Here is a 21,937-nt window from a genome sequence, read left to right on the forward strand (position 1 = left end):
TTTCATAACACTTAGCTTGTTTGACATCTGTGTGATCTTTGACGTGTGGCCTCAGTCAGAAGCACAGCTTGGAATACGCTGCGGTTTTCTTTATAGTATTTTTCTCCTGAGCAGTAAGTTTCTTTCAGTGTGGCATGTCCTGTGTACTGCCATATATTGTCATTAAAATGCCACCAAAGTGCCATCCAAGGCATTTGGATCTGTTTCTCTCTGCTGCTCTCGTGTGCTGCGTGGTAAGCCCACTTAAGTGACTCATCTCTTGCCTGCAAAATATGTTGTTTGAGTTGTAGCACTAATGGAGAGAGCAGCGGGACTGTGGGATGGCTGACGGGCTGGGAGCGTTGGGCAAATACACGGTGCTTTAGGGCAACAGAGGTGAGAGTACAGTTATTTAGGAAGGGAGCTGCCATTTCCTTCTCTGAGTATTTTGGAGGTTTGTTGGTGATGCAGAATCTTCATCATTAGCTTCCAGATTGGTGTCTTTCCCAGAGCCTGGGTGTTTCTGCTGGGAGGGATATTTACCTGGTCTAGTGGGAGGTGTCCCTGCCCATGGCAGCGGGGTTGGAACTGGATGATCTTTAAGGTCCCTTCCAACCCGAACCATTCTATGATTCCATGTGGCAGGAGAGCAGCGAGTGTCCCTTAAAGGTGCCGACTGAGGGCGGGATCGTGAATTCGCTCTTCTTGTGACGTTTTGTCCAGCAGAGCAATGGATGCGCAGAGCCGTGGCTGGTAACGGATTACGGGGATGCCAGTGTTAGAGGCTGGTGACAGTCTGTGACCCTGGTGAGCTGCCGAGACCAGAGCAGGCAAATACTTCAATCAAAACTCAGAAATCATTGGAATAGTCCCTTCTCCCCTTAAAAAAAGGCAAAGGAAGGCTTCAGCTCCATCAACAGGACGACCTGTGCTGAATTGTTTTTCGTTTTTAGGCAGACTAGAGGAGCAGTGTCTCTGTAGTCGGGTCCTGTCGTAGCCCTCTGCTCTGGGGAGAGCACTGCTGAGGAAACGGCACGTTTTATCAGTGGCTGCATTAAGAATGAAAACTAGATCGTATCTAGAAAAACTATCTGAACACTGAAAATGGTTGTCAGCTTTTAAACCGTGTTCTGAAGAGAGATTCCCAAGAGGGCAGGATGTTCTTTGCCCTTATTCATCTCTGTCAAAATGTTTCTGTGGCTGGTGGCAGCAGACGGTCGTGGCTTAAGCCTTAAGGTTTGGTTCTGGTTCTGCTGCCTTTGTGCAGGGCCCGGTCCTGGGGAGCTGGATGTGGGGGGGTTCCTTGGAAGGGGGGAGTGGGCTGTACTCGTCTGAAATGCTTCCGCGCAGGCTGGTAATTTTAGTGAAACCAAGAGATCAGAACTTCCTAACAAACATTATTCTTCTTGATAGGAGATAATGGTATCGGCTGTCGCTACATCCCCAACAGGACCCCGTGTCCTTTTTTTTGGGGGGGGTCTAATTGTTTCCTTGAAAGAAATTTCAGTCTGTGTGGATTTATGTAGGGAATTGGGTCTTTGACTTGCCCAGAGTGTCTCTTTATCTTTACTTAAAAGAAAACAAACCACAAACTCCATTCCCCTCCAAGATGACACCTGGGCCAGATAATTCAAATGCTTTTAATAAACAACTTCATTATAAAAAATGCTTTCAATTCAAACTTCATTTTGCAAGACAATAAAAGAGCTCATTTTAGTGGTGAACTGTACATTTCCTAATGGCACTTATTATTTTTACAGTTTAAAAACCTTGTTTACAGCCCCCAAAATACTCCGTTAAAAGAAGTTATTCACTGTGTAAAAGTGCTAGAAAGTTTGTTTTTAGAAAAACAGTGGAGCTCTAACAATGGGAAGCTTCTGGCTTCGGCAGCGGTAGCTGCAGGAAGGGAGGTCAGGCACTGGGCCTGTCGAGATCCAGCAGGAGAGGGGGCAGCGTGAATTGCAGCCCCAGCGAGAGACGCCGAATCTCTCCCACCAGCTCCCAGGGCTGAGAAATCCCAAACCCTTTCCCTTGCAACAGGACATTTGCTGGTTCCGGATCAAAGACTGCCCTCCGGTCAGACCCCCCCCAGCCTGCGATGGACGGCAGAGCTCGTGCCGGGGCCGCCCTGACCAGGAGAGGGTTCTCAGTGTGACTTTTGGCTGCAAAGGCCACGCAGTAGCTTTCCCTCCAGCAGCAGTTTCGGAGCTCGACTGTGCCCAAGGGCGAGTCTTCATGGCTTCCCCAGGTTCCCTCTGCCGTCCCTCTTGAAGCCGCCCGGTTGTCAGGCCACCTCGAAGGCAGGTATCTCTAGGTTTTCGTTCAATATCCTCATTTAAGGAAAATACCAGTACAAATGTTACAAACCAACCTTTCTAAAAATAGTTTCTAGATATCAGGGATCACTAGAAGGGGGGGAAAACCCACAAAGCAGTCAAGGCTGAGGCACTCAGTAGGGCAAGCAGAAGTCATGAACTCAAAGAGAAGCTTCCAGCAGAAGTTACGGAATCTGCCCACTCTCAATGCCAGCTCTCCGCTCGAATACGCAGGCTTTGCACCATTTTCAGTTGCATCTTTAAGCAGGGCGTGCGGGTGAGTTCCGTAAGGAGAAGCTTGTGTGTTACCTTCAAGTGACAGACACTGAGCTGCAGAGGAAAATGGTCTGCTGGGGCAGATGCTGTTCACCTGGACGCTAAACCAGCCAGGCCCCGTGAGCTGGGCGAGAGATGCTGGAGCTGTTCCTGCCCTGCAGGCTTCGCGCAGAGCTGTGCTTTATCGTCTCGGGGCATTCCGCGTTGCAGCTGGTGATCCGCTTGCATAGTAGTTTCAAAGAAAGACACGGTATGTGACATAGATGGTGAGAATGAAGGTGAAGACAGCTGGTAAAATGAGGGACGGTTGTTTTTTAACAAGAGGCTTTAATGTTGAGGATTTTTTTCCCTAACTGAAAATGAAAAGCTGACCTATTTAGTAGTAATAAAGAAAAATGGATTCCAAATTCCCTGTTCTTTATCTTCTGCAATGCCTTGAACTTCCCTTGTCGCTGTGATCTCCCACTACAGAGAAGCTGCCTCCGTGTCGTGTACATTCTTTGTGCGTGCAGGTATTTAGACACTGGTGGAAAGGGCTACTGCAGACCTAGCTTCAGCTACGAGCACACAGTGAGGAAGATGCTTCAGGCTCTTCCTGCAAGCCTACCTGTGCACATAAGAAATAAAATGTGTTTTTGATAGGAAAGCTAAGCTCATCTCGTGGTGTAGATTTGTGAGAAGAACATGATCTGCGTCCTGGGTATCATTTTCTGATCACCTGTTCAATTTTTGCTTGACCCGTTTCTGTGACAGTCTAAAGCACTTAGTGGCGAGCGGTCCGTGAAACCGTGTGGAGATGGCTCCGGGTGCAGATCACACAGGAGCCTGCTGAGGAAGTGCTCTGGGAGAAAACTCCTTACTGGGAGCTACAGAATGGCTGAAATGCCCAGAAGGATTCCTGAAGGATCCTGGTTACTCACCAGAATGAAGTGAGTACATCACAGGGGAGGGGAACAGTACGGAGGTGAGCCCGATGCGAGTGTGCGTTGATTGTGGTGCAGGGACAAGCAGAACCTGAGAGAAGTCTACTGACACTGGACACTGGTGGGAATGGGTGAGGAACGGGAAATAACGGTCCCGTGTCAGTGGTGCCCTGTGTCACAAGGGAGGCTCGGTATCACTGTGGCCCGTTACAGGGAAACAGGCACGGAAAGGGTGAGAGGTGCCAGGGTCGGTGATACGACTGAAAACAGAGTCAGGGTTTCCTGAGTCCTGGTCCAGCGGACGAGGCTAAACCAAACTGCCTTCTCCTACCAGGCGGGTGTCGGAATTGTACTCAGAGCTTCAGATAGCAATTCTCATCTCTGAGAACCGGGAAAAATATAAGAAATAAGTTATGAAAAGGAAGGAATTGTTGGATAAAGGTGGAAACCCCTGAAGTTTTAATGAAGTGGTTCTGTTTGAGCCATTCATCCAATTCACTCTTCGGTGGCAGACTATCGGCTCGGGCAGGCAATTAACTAAAAATAGGCACCCGAGGGAGAACTCAGTGAGCCTGAGTAACCAGGATTAGAGAGGATAAGCAAGAAGGTAAGGTGATGGGGAGAGCATCTTTGAAGATTTCTTTGTAAAAATTTTAATTGCAGGCAGTAGAAAATGCCTCTGCGGGGTTATTCTTTCCAGATAGCAAAGGTGATGCAATGGTAGAGAAAGGAAATAGGGATTTTTCAGTGAACTGCAGGAAACCTTCCAAGCAGCTGCTATTCACCTGTCAGCAAGGAAGGAATTAAAGAACAAAGAGCTGAGCTCCCAACAAAAGTACCGAAATCATCAATCTACTGGAGGGAAAAAAGGGATTCCCATTGAAGTGACAAAATTTTTCAACGCTACGGCTAAAGAGCAGGCACTATTGTGAGACAGCTGAACAGGGTCTGTCAAAACGCCCTACGTGGATATTCTGTCAAGTGAAATTCAGTGGAAGCAAATGCAAGTTAACATGTTGTTCCTTCATACAAATGGATTTTGAGCGAGCTGTAATCCCATGGGGAAAAAGATCTTCAGACTTTCACACAGCTCCAGAAATGTGAGCCTGGGAAGGGCTGGCTAGGTGAGTTAACCCTCTGCTGCCATGGAAATGGCTTGTCTTGTGTATTTTCTAACGAGCAAGCTGGAATTGTACGTATTTCTAGGGGGATGATATGTCCTTGCCTTCTTGAGAATCTATGGTCTAATTTATAATGGGTGGCACATTCATGTCCTGTCCTTTCACAGACTCGAGCTCTGTGATTTTTATATCTTAGTTGTCTGCACTGTTCCTATTGGTCTCGAACGCCCCCCAAGTCAGACACACTTTAAAATATTCCTTTACTTAACTAAACCCTCCTGACCAATTATTTGCTGTAATTGCTCCTCTTGGGCTTAATCTGATGCTACCTTTCTGATACAGTCCTCCATTTAGCACTTAAAATGCTCTATATCTTTAGTGGCTGCCTTGTACGCCATTTGTGGGATAAGAGCGTGAGACATAATGTTTATTACAGGTGAGTTTCATCAGTTCTGACAGGTTCATCCTCTTGAGTTGTCTTGCTTTCACACAGCTGGTATTTCCAATCTCAGCGCTTCTCTGCTGCCCTGTCTTGGTGTAAAGTCCAGCCTTGCTTGCTGTCTCCTGTATTCATTGAGACTCTGAAAATACCACTTTAAAAACTCCTCTCTTCCATCAAAAATATTTTGTACCTCCCTCCCAAGGTGGCTTAATTTGTATTTGTCCTGGCTGACTGGCAGCAGTATCCTGCACCCGGAGCCCCTAACTCGTGGTCCTTGGTGATGGGCCAAAGAATGGCTGTGTGTAACTGTAATGCTTGGTCCTGTGTTCATGGACACTGATGCTACGGGTCTCTGTTTCATATTCACCATCCTTCCCTGCAGTCTCCGATTACCTACATTAATAATGATGTTAGGAAAGAAAGTAGTGTGTTGACTTCAACCTTGATTTTAAAAACAAAACCAAACCCCTTCTGGGATGAAATGTTTGGGGTTTTTTTTTTATATCCCACAGCTAGCATAATGGCTGCCATTCCCTCCTGCCCATATACAGCAGAACAGCTTTCCAGGCCGTGCTGCAGCGATCATCCTCACAGCGTGGCAAGTTTAACGTTGTATTTTACCTACAGCCGCATCAGCAGGAGCTTGTCTAAGCTGATTTCTACTGATTTTCATAACAGCTCAGTACGTGCTTCCTAATGAACTTAAGATTCCCAAGAGGTGTAGCTTAGATGCTCGAAGTTTTTTCTTATGAACAGGTAAGAGTTTTTCTCTAACTAGCTTCAGGAAATAACTTGTTTGGTGAATTGCATACTTAGTATTTCAAATGGAAGTAGCCCCGTTAGTTTAGACCAGCTGACAAAATACTTGCAGATTAAAAACTCTTGTGGAACGGGAACTTTGAATCCATTTTCCAGTGCAAATACCTGGTATCGGCTCCAGCCCGCTGGCTCCGAACATGCTCTTTGCTGGATTAGACTTTCCTTTCATTGACAGACGTTATTGCAATTCTGCTTGTTAGAATAGCTGCGGAAAGCAAATCACACGTGCAAATAATAGCAAAATGAATTCCATTTATTCTTTGACAGACTACTGGTAGGAAAAAAGATGCCTGGCTCTAAGTTTAGCTACCATTGCTAAAGGAATTCCAGTGATGACATCTGTTCAGAGTACAATGCAGGCAAAAAGCAAGAAAGCTGAATGTCCTGAAACGGAAGAAGGTGTATGATGGCATTGCATAAATCTGATAATCCTCACTTGCAGTAAGTGATCAGTTCTGACCATTTAGTTCTAAAAAAAAAAAAAATATCCTCTCAACTGAAGGCAGGGATAAGGCTTGCATATAATTGATAACAGTGTGAAACTCTTTAATTTACAAAGAGAAAAGAAGACAGGCCTGAGGTATTCAATGACGGTAAACAGAAGACTAGCTGAAACGCCCTATTTACCTTTTCTACGTTAGAGAACAAGAAGGCACTCGTTGAACTTCGAAAGGCAACATTTTACAGTGGAGAAAAGGAAGTACTGCATTTAACTCGGGGAGATCATTGCCACAGGATATTGCTGAGGTAAATAAATCTTATATTACATTTTGATACAAAAGTATTATTTGCAGCATTGCTGGCTAACCTAAAACAACTGGTCTATGTTTTGGAGAATCAATGGATCACTAAACAGTCATTCTGGGGAGAATTACTAAGCTAAATTAAAAATAAAATTCTTGAGTAAAACAGAAAGGGGACAAGCCTATGGACAAATGAGGCATGGCTAATGTCACGCTGTGGGATCAATGGCTCAGCAGAAACTAATATGCACTGACTAGAACGGATGTACTCTGGGGAGGTGAAGGAAGAACGGTATCTGGCTTCATTGAAGGAGCTGATTACAGAGTAGAGGTAGATTTTCCATTTGCTAGATTTATGGAGAACAATATTGACAGATTTCCTGGTTAATATTGGCCTACAATGGTTCCTCCATGCTGAGGTATGAAGATCTGTGGGTCTATATTCATAAACACACGCCAACATATAGTGAGATTGACCTCCATATGTTACCATCTGCAGTACAAGTGCCCAGGAAAACGAGAGCAGGGGATGATACAGATGCTAAGTGACACCTGCAGCTGGCTGCCACTTACCAGTGTAACCCTTCTGCCCTCGGTAGGTAGAGAGTTCATGGAAGAATTTAAAAGGTGAGGAAGGGAGCAGGGGAAGCAGGACTTTAGCTTCAGGAGGCAAGGCTCGAGAAGGAGAGAACAAAAAGGCCAGTGGAACCAAATCCTAAGTGAAAGGGTGACTGCAGGCCCAAACCCTCAGCGTTTGTTAGAGCTATTAGTGTTGGGGAAAATGCTCCACATACATTGATAAGAGTGTACCTGAAGCTGGGACCAATTTTTCCTCCTGATTCGTGGATGTTATCACCCTGGGACTGAGGTAAAATATCTCTTGAGACTGCTTCATGGATAAGCCAAAAGCGCACTGACCTCACTGAACTTTTTTTATGGTTAAAAAAACCTAGACACTCATATTCTGTTCCTCATCTCAAGGGAACCTACGGAGCAGGGGCCCACAGCCTGTTCTCATCTGTACGACAGTACTCAATGCTGCCGGCCCCGAGCTCCTAACCTAGCTTTTTCACATGCTTTGGTTTCCAGAACAGATGCACGATCTGTTTGCCTGGGGGAGATATTTAAAAGGGCTCTATCCATACACCACAAAAACAAGCTAAGCTGTGAGAGCTGCTCCATCCCCTTGACATGTGGATAGCCAGAGAGAGAACGCGGGAAGCTGCTGCCTGCAGTGGCAGGGGCTGAAGTGGTCCAAAAAGCAGTGTATTTCCCCATGGGGGAAGAACATGGTAAGTGAAGAGAAATCAGTGCAACCTGACTTCATTGTGTAAACAGTGTTCTAGCTACACCAGATATAAAACCAGTGTATTCTGGTGCCTCCTATTTTTGTAAGGGCAGAAACAGATTTGTGTTGTGTAAACAACGTTCGCTGTAATGAGTTTAACCTAACGGCTCCGCCAAGAAGAACGAGGTGATGTCTCCGAATTCACTATGTAAACGGTTTTGTTGCTTAACACTGATGTGGAGTAAGCTGTATTCGGTGGAGTAAGCTGTATTAGGTGATGGGATGAGAGGTAGTGGGGAAGGACAGCCTCTTCCCTGTTGGCTTCATACAGAGCGGGTATCCTGACTTCTCCTCCTTCTCCGTGTGGAGGTGTTGGCTGTTTTGCCAGAATTGCAGTGTGATAACATGAAATGGAAGCTGGACTCTTCAAAAGTTTAGCCCAAGATGAAAGAGTCTCAACTCCTTCTCAGGGACAGTCCCTTCCCAAAGAGGAACATAGCTCCAGGATCTCAGGGAAGGTCAGTGCTAAGCGTGGCTCCTGATTCACAGATTAAAAATTAGATAAAATATATCCAGTCTATTAGCTGAAATCTTTTTGCTGTACAGGACTGGGACTTGCATGGGGATATCTGCTGTTCCAGTCTACAAGTGCTCCCTCCAGAGATCAGAAACCTCCTGTCTGAAACAGCTTTGCAAAGCTTTCACACCCCAAAGGGAAGTAAGAGTTGTGCGTTTTTAAGGCTCTCCACAAAAGGGTGACTGAAAGATCTGTTCTCCAGTGCCATTTTCAGCTTATTGGAATGCCTGGTGGAAACGTGGCAGCGTGGTTGTGCTCAAGCTGGAGGTGAAGACAGGGGGCAATGAATGAAGGGGCCCAAAGTTCAGCGAGGCCCCAGCTCCAGGAGATTCTTGAGGTTGATGTTGCAAAGTGGTAAGCAGTGGCTGTGTCTCCCCCTGTGAGTAGCTCATGACCAACCCCCCTGATGATACAGGTGGATTGCAAGGAGGAAGATTTAGGGGGAGGAAGCCAAGAAGATGAGAAAAGTCCATGTTAGCAGCACAGAGAGCCTCTGAAAGGTTAGCAGGGCTCTTGGAAAGCAAAGCCTCATCCAGGGGGGGCGGCTGAGGCGAAGAGGACTGAGGCTCACCAGATGAGAGAGACAGGCTGCCAGGGAAGTCTGACAAAAAGCTGTCCACCTCTACTTTGGGTAGTTTCTCAGGCAGATATGAGGTAGATCCAAGCTGATACTTTGGAGGAGGTTGCGGTGGGGAGGAGATGGGAGAAGAAGACTCCAGAGGATAGCTCATTCCCATTGGAAGAGAATTAGGAACCAAAGAATGGGGCATTCCTGAGCTTGGCATGGTTTGGAGATGCGTGCTGTACATGCCCACAGGCAACATGCCAGGGAAGCTCTTACCACCTATCATGTCTCTGGATGCCATACACAGGACGGGACTCAGCTCTTCTTTCACTGCGACAGATGAGCTGCAGCTTAGGAGACCCAGCATGTCAACTGGCTCCGTCTTAATCTTCAGCAGTTCCTGGGAGTGGCTTTTCTTCATGTGCCTGGTCAGATGATCTTTCCTCCCAAACCTCTGAGCACAGTACTGGCACAAGAAGTCCTTCCGCCCCGTGTGCACTACCAAGTGTCTCCGCACATCTTTCCGGGTGTAGAAGCGCCTGTCACAGTGGTCACATGGATGCTTCTTTTCCTTCGCTCCACCAGAAGCCCGCCTAGAATGAGCTTTGAGGTGCTCCAGCAGGACTTGGGTACTTTCAAAGGTCTGGAGGCATACCTTGCAGCTGAGATCACCACTGGCAGCTGCATGCATGGCCAGATGTCGCCTGAAGCCGAGTTTTGTGTTGTAGTTCTTGCCACACTCAGGACAATGGAGGGCCTCCTTGTTGGGATCGTGGGTCTGAAGGTGGTTGCGAAGGTGATCTTTCCGGTGAAACATCTTCTCGCAGTACATACACTGATGAGGCTTCTGAGCAGAGTGCGTGGCCATATGCCTTTTGAGAGAAAAGTAGGAAAGTTTAGACTAGTGTCCAACCCCTAAAACAACACACGCTACTTTTTTGAAATTTTCTTTGTGTTCTACACTTCGGCCACAAAAATCCCAGATGGCATTTTACCACCACTAAGGATGCTGCCCCGACAGCCTGGGCAGCGGGGACTCTCCAGGCACAGAAGCACAATGTTTCAAGCAACAGTTAGAGTCTGTCTCAGCAGTGCCTGTCCTCCCTAGAATACACCACCTCTGCACAGGTATATTTCAGGCATCTACTTGGCTCCTGTTCTCTCTGTTGAGGCTATCAAAGGGGGAAATGACAAAGAAAATGCTGGTAGTATATGACAAGAAATGCTTGCCTGCCGGTGAGATGGGTTCATTTCATCAGGAGGCATCAGACTATGGCAATGTCTGTTGTCAGCCACTGTGGACTGATTTCACCTTGTATCTGACGCTCTCTGACACCGTGGTTCATCTAGTTTCAAGTTACTAGCGATCATATAATTTAATTATTCTCTGCAATATTTCAGTACATAAGTAGGAACTCTGCTTCACGCTAGAATAGCTGCAGTAGAAATATTCCTGTGATTAAAGTCAGAGGTAGAGCTTAAGAAATGTGAATGCTATTCTTGCTTTTCATTTTGTTTTTTAGTCTGTGAACTTCACTTTCTGATTCAATTTCCTCCTTAGTAAAACAGAAAACAGCTTGAGCTCAGAATAAAATATTAACTGAGGTTCTCTGGAAGGTGCTTAAAGAGATGCCAAGTATGGTAACATCTGGGACTCAACTGCTTTGCGAGGCAACAAGGGCATTTCCCCTCCTCCACCTTCTCAGAAATTCAAGCAAAAAAACATGATGGAGGGGTTTTCCCCTCTCTTCTGGTAGGGGAGCACTGTTCGGCAGTTACCTACCTATATAGCTTGTACTTAGAAGCAAAGGCTTTGCCACAGTGCAGCTGAGGGCAGTTGTACGGTCTCTGCTCAGTATGAGAAAGTGTGTGAGTTCTCAGCTTGTCCACATTAGTGAAGGAGGTCTCCGATATTTCACATTGGCATTTTCCCTGACTTTCGGTCTCTTCACCTCTTGGTCTGGGGACTAATTTCCAGCCTGTCTCTTCCTCCTCCTGCTTTGCATCTTGAATCCAGTTGGGAACACTAGGAAAAAATGCCGTCATGGCAGGTCTAGTAGAACACGGCCATGTCAAGCAGAACTCGAGCCTGCAGGCATCTTGCTGGGATGTTGTCCTGGTGCAGTTTTCTGTTGGAACCCTCTGTGACCAAACTGCTTTAATAGCAAAACATCTTCATCTGAAATCACAGAAGGGTTGGTGTTAAGACACTGCATCTTTCACCTGTGCACACAAATGCATGTGAGCATTCAACAAGCATTACAAACATGTGAAGATGCGTGTTCACAGACACGGGAAACTCTCATCTCCAGAATGTGTTTCGTTCTTTTCTCCCTTAACCCCTGTTACCTAAATGAAATTATGTCAAACTTTTTCTGAATTACATTTTTGCAACTATTAAGAGCCAATGTTACCTGTTACATGCCTTTTCTCCTGAAATATTGTAGATATGTGTGTCTTTGTAGCACCGAATACCTCACCTTTCCCCATGTGTTTTGTGGATCACTCCTCATCCCCTTTTTTCATGTTCTTCATAGTCTGTTCTCACTTGCTCTTGATCTTTGCTTACATGCAATTTCCTTCTAGAGCTTCTTAGAGAAACTAAGGTTCTCTTATATTTTTTTTTTTTACCCACTCTGCTACCAGCCTGGTGCACTAGTAAAACCATCTCCTAGGAAACCAATCTGAATTACCACACAGGGGTCAACAGGGCTGGGGAAGAAAACTTACTATTATCAGCAACATCACACCTTTTTCAGGAAGGCAACAGATGCTGCTTCTCTTCAGGGTATGATTAGTCATTGTATTTTCACTTTCCTACTGTCGGGCAGATTCTGCCTCTCTGGATTAGCAAGTTTTCTACAATAATGAGCCATTTTTAATATTTTTTTTCTTTTACACACTCATCCATTGATAATGGGAGCTCAAACAGTTTCCTGTTCAACAAAATATACCTCCTGTATGCTCTGCTGGCTTTCATGTTCATGAAAATCTACATTAATCTCTCTTGGTAGGCTGTTCTTGAGTTCTGTTTGTCTTATTGGTAAAGTACCGCTTTTTTATATGGTTCTACTAACACCTAAACTGGTAAACAATTAACTGAAATAAAAACCTCAGAAAAGAGCTCTTTCACTGAATTTAGCTGCCTGAGAAACTCTTCTTAAAATAGCATCAAACCCTCAAGTTCTTTCTCACTCCATGATTGCTTCAGAGGGAGGAACTTCCTGCCTGCACATCAACACGAGTGCCAGTTGTAGGCAGGATGTGCAACTACGAGGGAACTAACCAACCCCCATTAAGAAAGTGCACCACTGAACGTTATGAATAGCTGAAACAACAGTAACTGTAACTACACCATCACTCACAATACTGTGAGCAGTTCCCTCAGGATGGAAAACAGCAGGAAATGGGATGACTCCAAGAAAATACGTCATTATGAGGTTTGGAAATGTCCATTAAGAACAGAATTGAGTTTTGTGCAGGCTGACTCTACTCAGGCAGAGCAGAACAATAAAAGACTAGAACTGCTGAGGTGCCGCTTTGGTACAACCCAGTGTGATGTGACGGCTGCTCCTACTCCTCAGGGTGCAGGAGTCCTGCAGTTCAGAGCAGTCTTCATATCTAGGTGTCTGAGACCATGAATATTCCACCTCTGTATGAGATGTGTGCTGGAAAAGATCAGTGTTCTCTACCTCCTGCTTCAGAGCTGTGCACACATTACGGGACCCTCTGCCGCTTTCATCAGGTAGTTGCTTCTTTCCCTCTGAATAAGCTCAGCCATCTGTGCCGGTTTCAAAGCTACCTGAAAGAAGACAGAATTTGAATTTTGCTGTCTTTAATAGCAAGGCACATAAACTATCACCTTCAGAGCAGAAGCCCAAATACAAATGAGTTAAGATATGGTAATCTCTGTAATTGATTATTGTAAAATTTCATCAACTTTCCTTTAAAACTGTAAGGGTCTAGCAAGAAAAAGGACTCTACCTATTTGGGTCTGTTTCTAAGTCTAAATGCATGTCCTAGGACACTCTTGACAGCTGTGGAATAAGAAAGAAAAAACAAGATGAGGGTCTCGCCTAGTATCAGTGAAACACAGTAGCCCTGGAAGCTTAACGACATACTTCAGGCTTGGCTAGAAAACTCTCTGCCTGATCTAGATATTTACATTTTTAAAAATCTCAACTAGTTTTCTTAGTTACATTTCTCCAAATAATGTTTCCAACATGCTCCCTGCTCACTATAACTGTAGCTACCAGACAGAAAGTCACCGCCTGTGTGGAAACACTTCACCTGCATTTGTTTGGAGAACATCTTGTAGGTCGCGGTGTTTGTAGCAGAGCTGGGAAACCTGGTTATCTTAGAAAGTTTTGTACTAGTCCTGGAAATATGTCTAGCCTACGCAGTTCCAGAAACCTCAGATAAGTCAGTTACAGAAAACTCCCATCACAAGATGAATCTTTCTATGCTTCAGTTCTACAGAGGATAAAAGGTTGGTGGCTTGAACACAGAGCTGGAAAATAGTACGATCCACCTGAGGATTCCCACTGGCTGCTAACTTATATGAAACACTCCATTACTACAGTAATCAGGTTTGTGCAAATTCAAGCTAGAAGAGCTCACAAAAACTGATGGATCATATACTACGTATGAGATTCCAGCCACTTGTCACTGCACAGAAAACAATGAGGTATGTCTGAGTTGGTACGTAGTACAAAAAAGGCTCTCGGGCTTCACAGAAAGTCCCTGGGATACAGTCCACCACCTGCTTTGCCATTTTGTCCCACTGTTTAATCCTTCACGAAGTATGGTTCAATGATACAGCATTTCTGCATAATTTCTGCCCCTCAAAGTCACTCCTGTGAGATGGAGCACTGCCTGGTCGGGAAAACCTTGTGACCTAGGCTGGAAACCAGATCGGGGAACTGCCTAGGCTAAAAATAAAAAGGACCCTGGATGAGTTCTCTGACCGGACCAACAGCAAAGCTGTGCTGATCTAGCTGGAACGGGTGTGCAGCAGCAGTGGGAGGCAGGGACACAGGGCCTGGCAGGCTGCCTGACCAACCCCTGGATTGTGGAGCTGCGGTTTCCCTTTTGTAAAGGGCATCTCTTCTGTCTGATTTGTATCTGGCTGTCCTTGGTTTCTACCTGCTGAGTGCCGCTCTGCCTTTGCTAAGGGGCTGGTCCAGCACTGTCCCTTTTCTTCCTGCAGGGACAGAGAAGCTGACCTAGGAACTCCTGTGCGCCCTCAGTCTTCACCACCTGCTTCTGCACTGCACTGGCCAGGCTGTTTTACAGCTGCATGGTGGTGTGGTTGAAGGAACTTACTCAGCTGAAAAGCAACCTCTTTTTAAATTTTCCCTCCCCCAGCCAGCCAGATCAGTCCCCCACTAAGGTTTGCTAAGCTATTTTCAGTTGTTAAAGCTTAAACTTGCTGAAGCGGAAGGTACCGGCTACGTGGCAGAAAGCAGAGACTAGACTCCAGGGTGGGTACAGCCTCAGCCCTGCATCGTGCTTCAAACACAGCTTCTGCAGCGATGCCAGCCGCAGTGTCAGGCCTGGCATCGGCCTGGCCGGGGCACGGGTGCACTCGTGCATTTATTGACTTTCCTACACAATGACCAGTGACTGTAACACCTTAAACCGCTGCAGCAACATCCCTCGGAGCTGGCCTTTCAAAGCCCCCACACAGCATAACAAAATCACCCCTTACTTTTCTTTACAACGTTCTAATCAAGTCCAGCTCCAACACCTGACTGCAAGGCTCTGCTTCCAGACCTCAGACCACTTTGTGACTTTTCTATGTCCTCAGTCACTTTCCAGTATTGGTTTATTAATTATAAGGAAGAAAAAGCAGATACCAGATGTAGATGCACACTACCAGCCTTGCCAATGCCACACCTGGATGCAAAAATCACTCTCCTACCTCTCTACGCGTCTTGTATTGACCCTTTTTTTACAGTTTTTCCTACAGTCACAAACACTAACTCATGTGTCATTACAATTCCCTGGTTTCCCCTATGAAAACCGCTATTTTTTTGCAGTGAGTGACTTTGTCCATTTCTAGATACCTAAGTTTTTACATCCAAACAGGTTCATTTTTCTAGTTGAGCTGCTCAAGCAGCTCAACTATCAGTTTCCTGCGCTTGATCCCTTACAGATTTTGGAAAAACTCTGCGTAAAATTTGCATTTACTTTCAAATCCCAGGGAAAAGCTGCTGCACCTTTCCCATAGGATGTAACCAGACACACCGTTCCCAGAGGATAATTTTCAGATGGGAAAAGCATCCTTTTCACCCTCCGCTTCCCTGACATGACAAGAGAAGGGGGTTTTAAAACCCCAAACGCCTTCCCTGCACAAACAGGAAAGCCCCAAACACCAACACGTCTCCGGAATGATTTATTTATGCTACAAAAAAAATAAGTTTTTTAACTCACTCATCTCCAAAGTAGCTGCAAAGCCCCCAGGACTGAGTGCGGCCGTGCTGCTTGCAACCGGCGGAGGTGCCGGGGGGACCCCGAGTTGCCCCGGAGAGGGCAACTCGGGGCCCCCCGCGGCACCTCCGCTGGTTGAAGGGGCAACTCGCCTCCCCCCCACCCCGCCGGTTGCACCGGGAGGGAAACAGGAGTCCCCCCACCCCTCGGGGAAGGGTCCGTGGATGCTACCGGGCCAGTGGCAGGGGGAACACACGTGCCGCGCCGCGCCCCCCCCCCCCGTTACCATGGCGCAGCCCTGAGGGGAGGGAGGGGGAGAGGCGGGCCCGGCCTACGCCCCCCCCTTCCTCCTCCTCCTCACACGCCCCCCTCTCCCCTGAGGGGACCCCGCCGCCGAGGGGAGGGGGCCGCCGTGACACCGCCCCTCGCCCCCCTTTCCACCCCCCTCCTCCCCACACTCACCCCGTTCCCCCGGGCCCCGCCAGGCGCGGCTCCGGCCCAGGCCCCGGCGGCCCCATTGTGCGGGGCATTATGGGAGTGACGTCGCTCTCTCACTTCCGCCTCGATGGTGGCCGCTTCCCGCTTAGAGAGGCCGTTCCGGCGGGCCGCGGGGCATGCCGGGATAGGGCCGTTTCTCGTTGACCTGCGTCCGGCCGCCATGGCGGCGCCGCTGGTTCTCCTGCTTTTCCTTCTCCTCGGGGTGATGGTGGCGGGAGGCGACGCGGGGCTCGCCTGGGACGCGGCCGGTTACCTGCTCTACTGTCCCTGCATGGGTGAGGCCCTCCTGCCGCGGCGGAGCCTCCGGCAGAGCTCCCGGTGCAGGCCCCGGCTGAGCCCCGCTCTCGCCCTCTCTTTGCAGGCCGGTTCGGGAACCAGGCCGAACACTTCTTGGGAGCCCTGGCCTTCGCCCGGGCCCTCAACCGGACCCTGGCTGTGCCACCGTGGATCGAGTACCGCCATCACCGCCCGCCCTACACTAACGTGAGCCCCCGGAGGCCGGGCGGGGAGGGGGCGGGCAGGGCTGCGGCCTCCCCCCGTGGAGTGAGGTACGGCTCCCGGGGCTCTGTGAGTTGAGGTGGTCTCTGTTCTTCCCAGCTGCACGTCCCCTACATGGAGCACTTCAAGCTGGAGCCGCTCCTGCAGTACCACCGCGTTATCAGCCTGGAGGAGTTCATGGAGAAGCTGGCGCCCGTTCACTGGCCTCCTGGCAAGCGGGTGGCTTACTGCTTTGAAGCAGCAGCTCAGAGAAGTGCTGACAAAAGCACTTGTCCCATGAAGGTGAGTTCCTTCTGCATCCCCTGTAGGCACAGTTTAATTCTGTTGCGGTTCCAAAGGGAATGACCGACTCATTTAGGTTGCCAGTGATTTGCAAACTTATGAGTTTTCCACCCCAAATGCATCCACATGGCATTCCTTTCACAGAATTACAGAATGATAGGGGTTGGGAGGGACCTCTGGAGATCATCTATCCTTCCTGCCAGAGCAGGGTCACCTAGAGCAGGTCGCACAGGAACGCGTCCAAGTGGGTTTTGAATATCTACAGAGACGGAGACTCCACCGCCTCTCTGGGCAGCCTGTGCCAGTGCTTTGCCACCCTCAAAGTAAAGAAGTTCCTCCTCATGTTTATCGGTGTGTGGCATGCTGTGCCCTCATAAAATCGTTTAGGTTGTAAAAGCCCTCAAGATCATTGAGTCCAACCGTTAACCCAACACTGCCAAGTTACCTCTAAACCATGTCCCTCAGCACAACATCTACCCGTCTTTTAAATCCTTCCAGGGGTGACGACTCCACCACTTCCCTGGGCAGCCTGTTACAATGCTTGACAACCCTTTCAGTGAAAAAATTTTTTTCCTAATATCCAATCTAAACCTCCCCTGGTGCAACTTGAGGCTATTTGCTCTTGTCCTGTCGCCTGTTACTTGGGAGAAGAGACCAACACCCCTCCCCCCCGGGTCCCCCTACACCCTCCTTTCAGGCAGTTGTAGAGAGTGATAAGGTCTCCCCTCAGTGTCCTTTTCTCCAGGCTGAACAACCCCAGCTGCCTCAGCTGCTCCTCATAACATTTGAAGATCCTTCACCAGCTTCTCATGCTTTTCTTTGTCAGCAAATCCTCGGGATTCAGGAAGATGGTTTGTGTAAACAGGATTTATCACTTCAAATTTGATCGTGACTGTAAGGAGAGCAAATCTGTAACAACAATGCTTACTGGTCTCTGCCCATTTTGCATCTCTGTTACAGTTGTCCTGGTTTTAAAGCAACCTCTTTTAAATACAAGTTTGAGAGATTGTTTGTTTAAGACAGCCTTTGCATTAGCTCTCAGTTAACTTTCTTTAGTGTGTGTCACTCTTTCCTTGTGGAACTTATGTGTGAAAAACAGGCTGTTGTATTTGGGCTGCTTTCCTCCTGTAACAGAAAAACTCTTTGACTCTGCACCCCAGGATCTTGCTAGATCTGTCTTTCAGGCTCTCCGTATATGCTGAATGAGCACTTGTCTTTCCTTTGCAGGATGGAAATCCATTTGGTCCCTTCTGGGATCAGTTCCAAGTGAATTTTGATAAGTCTGAGCTCTTCAAGGGAATTTCCTTCAGTTCTGCATACAAGGACCATTGGATCCAAAGGTAGCAAGAAGATGGAAAAGTGTTGGCATGCCACTGTAACGCATGAGTAACGCATTAAACAGTTCTGCGAGTCACTGTGTAAAGCCTTTGCATTTTGGGGGAGAAATTGAAGTGGTTAGTTAGCAATAGAATTAAATATCTTAATGCTTTTTCCATTAAATATTTGCTGAGAACGCTCTTCCTGTGGGCACTGTTAGGTGTGAACTCCCTTAGGCTGATTGATTTCTGATCCAGAAATACTTATTACAGTATTTATTGATTATGTAGGTAATTATTCTTCAAAAATAATTTCGTTCTTAGTTGCTAATCATGAAGTGTATTTTGCTGGTTACTTCATGTTTTCAGAGCTACTTCAATTGTATCAGTAAGTTTGGGTGACAGAATTGCTCTAGTTCAGGGTGGAAACATAAGCTCTTATTGCTATTTGTGCTATATGTTTAAGATTCTTATCTTTTGTCTGTCAAATAATACTAATTCATTTGTTGCTGGGTCTGAGGTAAAACACAGTACCTGAGTTATGCTTCAGTATTCTGCTCACATGGCAAAATGCTGAGGATTGTCTTGGGTAAACTTGGAGCAACAGATGCTGCGTATTTCAGCTTTAGTTTCCATTCTAACCTTCACAGAATCCACGTGTAGTAGTCTTTACAAGATGAAGCATGCAAGATTATGTCGTGTTTCAGTCTGCTGGGGTTTTTTCTGTAGGTTTTCACCATCTGAGCACCCTGTACTCGCCTTACCTGGAGCTCCGGCCCAGTTTCCAGTCTTAGAGGAGCACCGGCCCCTCCAGAAGTACATGGTGTGGTCTGATGAAATGGTGAAGAAAGGAGAAGCCTATATTCATTCTCTGCTGGTCAGGCCCTACGTAGGAATTCACCTGAGGATCGGCTCAGACTGGGTATGTTCCTGTGTGAGGCTGGTTGCTGTATTCGGGTGGCTAATGCTTGTGGAAGAAGCTGCCCAAAGAGGAGCTGTGCTTCTGGGGCAGCAGCCCAAACCCTGCTGGTGTTTGATAACTCACTGTGTGTTAGAAACGCTGTCGGGATTCCTCTTTCAAACAGGCTGTAACACTGCTGGCAGAAGTGGGGGATGTGGTAGTGTTTTCTCACACTTGCCGTTCAAACATGATTATTTTCTCTTTTTTTTCTTCCAATAGAAAAATGCTTGCAATATGCTAAAGGACGGGACAGCCGGGCCGCACTTCATGGCTTCACCTCAGTGCGTGGGCTACGACCGAAGTGCTGCGGTCCCTCTCACCATGGACATGTGCCTGCCAGACCTCAAAGAGATCAAGCGTGCTCTCAAGCTCTGGGTGAAAAAGACAGAGGCTAAATCTGTTTATATCGCTACGGATTCTGAGCCCTACACGACGGAAATACAGCAGTTCTTCCAAGGAAAGGTAAGTCTTTCGGGAACCTGTTCTGGCAGGAGTGCGTTAATAAGAACCTTCCTTGGATTCTGGCCCATTGCTGCCACGGACAGCAGGCAGGCAGTTGTGTAATTCGTTGTTCACAGACAAATATTGGTATCTCAAAGTAAATTTTGCTCATAGCAATAAAAATTAGACTGTAAAACTCTTCCTTTCCTAGAGAGGAAGAAGAGCATTATCCTGCACGGTAGTAAATTTCTCCCTGAAAAAGGCTTCAATTGAATAAACCTAAGTGATTTTCAAAAATGTTTTGACACTTGTGTATTCATAAATGAGTTATGGCGCAACTTAAGACAGAATCCACTCCCTTCTTGTTGTCTATTCCCATTTCTAATATTATGCCAAGGCATTTGGATTGTAATAATAGATGAATGGATTAATTTGCTTTCCTTGTTTCCCTGCAGATCAAGGTTGTTAGCTTGCAGCCAGAAGTGCCTCAGATTGATTTGTATATTCTTGGCCAGTCCAATCATTTTATCGGGAACTGTGTCTCTTCGTTTACTGCCTTTGTGAAAAGAGAGCGTGACGTGCACGGAAAACCCTCTTCATTTTTTGGCATGGACCACCCACCAAGATTACGGGATGAATTCTGATCGAAAGAGGAACAAGCTCCGTAGTTTTCAGGGCTCCGAGCTTGGTACTTTGCTGAGGGACCACTTGGTGCTAACAGTGTTCTCCTGCCCGCAGAGCACGCTGTCGGGCTGCCGCAGAGCTGCTTCAGCCCGTGATACTCCTCACTGACTGTTCTGTCTGACTTCTCCTGTATTTCCAGCATGAGGTCAACCAGAAAAGTAATTTTAAATCATGTAGTTTATAGGGAACTATAAACTATATATAGTTTTTAAGATGTAGTTTATATAGTTCTCCATTGTCAGTATTTGGGATTTGCCAGCAATCATGATGAAGCAGCTGCTCAGATTTCCTCTTTTCCATATCTTTTTTTTTTTCCGTTAAATCTTAAATTTTACCTGGAAATGTTTTGAAAGCTTCTTGTCCAAAACTGACCATAAATTCTTTTTTAAGTGCGAAGTGTTGCCAGGAATATCACATTCCCTGGAAAGGAGTGCAAGATAAACCTCAGGACAAAAAAATTAGAAGATCTAGGTTTTATCGAGTACCGCTGTTGCCTTACTAGAGCTGTGTCACCTCAGTGCCTCAGTTTCCATTCCCCTGTCAATAGATGTTTCATATCTGCTTTGCAGCAGAGCTGTGGGGCGCGCGGATCTCTTCAGTGGCGCTACTGAAGCGCAACAGGGGCATGTTTTAATGTGGCAGCTGCCTCTTCAGCCCGTCTTTGTATGGAACTGGGGAGCAGGCACTTGCAGGGCCACAGGCGGGAGATCATCTGTAGCCTGTTGAGAGTTGGAGATTTAGGGCTTGTAGCTTTGTAGCTGTTGGTGTCAGGTGGAGGTCTGTGGTAGAAATGGAACTGGTTTTAAGCTAGGACTTTTAATGTAGCCATAATGAGGTTGGTGTACGTGATACCTAGGTCTATTTTAAGGGTTTATGTGGGGTTTTTTGTCTATTTTTGTACTTTGTGAAGTAACCCCTCTGACAACAGAACCCCTGTCTGTGGGGGTAGTTTCCAGTGGGGAGATAACTGTGGAAAGCATGCACTGACGGTGAAACGGCAGCCCCAAACCCCTTAGTTTGGCCCAGTGCAGCTCAGCGCTGGTAACACTGGTAATCCCAGCGTGGTGAGACTCAACTTGACCAATGCCTTTTGGTACTCCTGTGATTTTATATACATATTTTCATTTATTTTTTTTTCTCCCAAAGACTGAGTACAGAATGTACTGTTTCTTTTTTTAAGAACACACCTTAGGTGAGTCTGTGGTACCAGGGCTGGCTGCCTCCAGTGCACTGTTACGGCCTAAATGCTGCTGTGTCTGACCAGTTACTGGGGTTTAAGGCTAAATAAATGTCTTTTTGATGGTGGGTTTTTTCCTGCTTGGAATGTTCCTGAGCTTTAAAGGAGTTTGAAGGCTCAAGGGAGTGAGCAAAAGAGAGCTAAATGAGACGGTACCTGAAATGTCAGGGTGGCAGAGACTCATGTCTTGTTTCCTCGTTGCTGGCGTTCAGAAATTTTTGGGATTTGGTGGTTTTGGGACCTGTGGCCGCGTCCTGGTGGAGCAGGACACCTGCAGGCTCCTCGCTTAGTGATGTTGGATGGTGCTGTCAGGGCTGCCTCGCCTCACTGCAGGGCAAGGGCAGCCTTTCCGCACAGTATTGGGAAAACAGTGTATTAAAAAAAAAAAGTTTTGTGGTTTGTGTTGTCTTTTTTTTAAAAGAAAAATGTAATTTTTGTAATAATAAAAACCTGCTTTTGTAGTCACTCGTATTGCATCGATATTCCTTCCTCCACCGCTGTACTCCGTGCTGGATGCCCCGTGAGGCGGGCGCCTTCCCG

The 21,937-nt window shown here is 46.9% G+C and overlaps 2 protein-coding genes across 6 annotated transcripts; one reads left to right on the forward strand and one right to left on the reverse strand.

The window, feature by feature from the left end:
- Positions 1–84: 84 nt before the first annotated feature.
- Positions 85–16,036, reverse strand: PLAGL2 (PLAG1 like zinc finger 2). 5 transcript variants are annotated; one of them, XM_074604957.1, is made up of 5 exons: positions 15,943–16,026; positions 12,741–12,850; positions 10,832–11,227; positions 9,325–9,920; positions 85–2,309 (listed from the first exon to the last, which is right to left on the reverse strand). In XM_074604957.1, the coding sequence occupies exons 3-5, from the start codon at positions 11,092–11,094 to the stop codon at positions 2,302–2,304; spliced, it is 867 nt and encodes a 288-aa protein (XP_074461058.1). In that variant the 5' UTR covers positions 11,095–11,227; positions 12,741–12,850; positions 15,943–16,026; the 3' UTR covers positions 85–2,301. The 5 variants fall into 5 exon arrangements, with proteins under 5 accessions (XP_074461058.1, XP_074461057.1, XP_074461053.1 ...); XM_074604956.1 differs by having other exon boundaries at positions 85–6,080; XM_074604952.1 differs by having other exon boundaries at positions 85–9,920; positions 15,943–16,036.
- On the forward strand, positions 16,031–21,862 carry POFUT1 (protein O-fucosyltransferase 1). Its single transcript, XM_074604958.1, has 7 exons — positions 16,031–16,253; positions 16,340–16,461; positions 16,576–16,758; positions 17,986–18,098; positions 18,804–18,996; positions 19,255–19,497; positions 19,932–21,862. The coding sequence occupies exons 1-7, from the start codon at positions 16,046–16,048 to the stop codon at positions 20,118–20,120; spliced, it is 1,251 nt and encodes a 416-aa protein (XP_074461059.1). The 5' UTR covers positions 16,031–16,045; the 3' UTR covers positions 20,121–21,862.
- The last annotated feature ends 75 nt before the right edge of the window (positions 21,863–21,937 follow it).

Source organism: Larus michahellis, chromosome 12, assembly GCF_964199755.1.
Source record: "Larus michahellis chromosome 12, bLarMic1.1, whole genome shotgun sequence".
NCBI classification, from domain to species: domain Eukaryota; kingdom Metazoa; phylum Chordata; class Aves; order Charadriiformes; family Laridae; genus Larus; species Larus michahellis.

Excerpts from the sequence above, each read along its gene's own strand:
- PLAGL2 (XM_074604952.1), bottom strand. The coding sequence starts at position 11,094 with ATGACGGCATTTTTTCCTAGTGTTCCCAACTGGATTCAAGATGCAAAG. Across the intron at positions 9,921-10,831 it reads TCTAAGTACAAGCTATATAG|GCATATGGCCACGCACTCTG; the intron begins GTAGGTAACTGC and ends TTCTCTCAAAAG.
- POFUT1 (XM_074604958.1), top strand. The coding sequence starts at position 16,046 with ATGGTGGCCGCTTCCCGCTTAGAGAGGCCGTTCCGGCGGGCCGCGGGG. Across the intron at positions 16,462-16,575 it reads ACCGCCCGCCCTACACTAAC|CTGCACGTCCCCTACATGGA; the intron begins GTGAGCCCCCGG and ends TGTTCTTCCCAG. Across the intron at positions 19,498-19,931 it reads AGCAGTTCTTCCAAGGAAAG|ATCAAGGTTGTTAGCTTGCA; the intron begins GTAAGTCTTTCG and ends GTTTCCCTGCAG.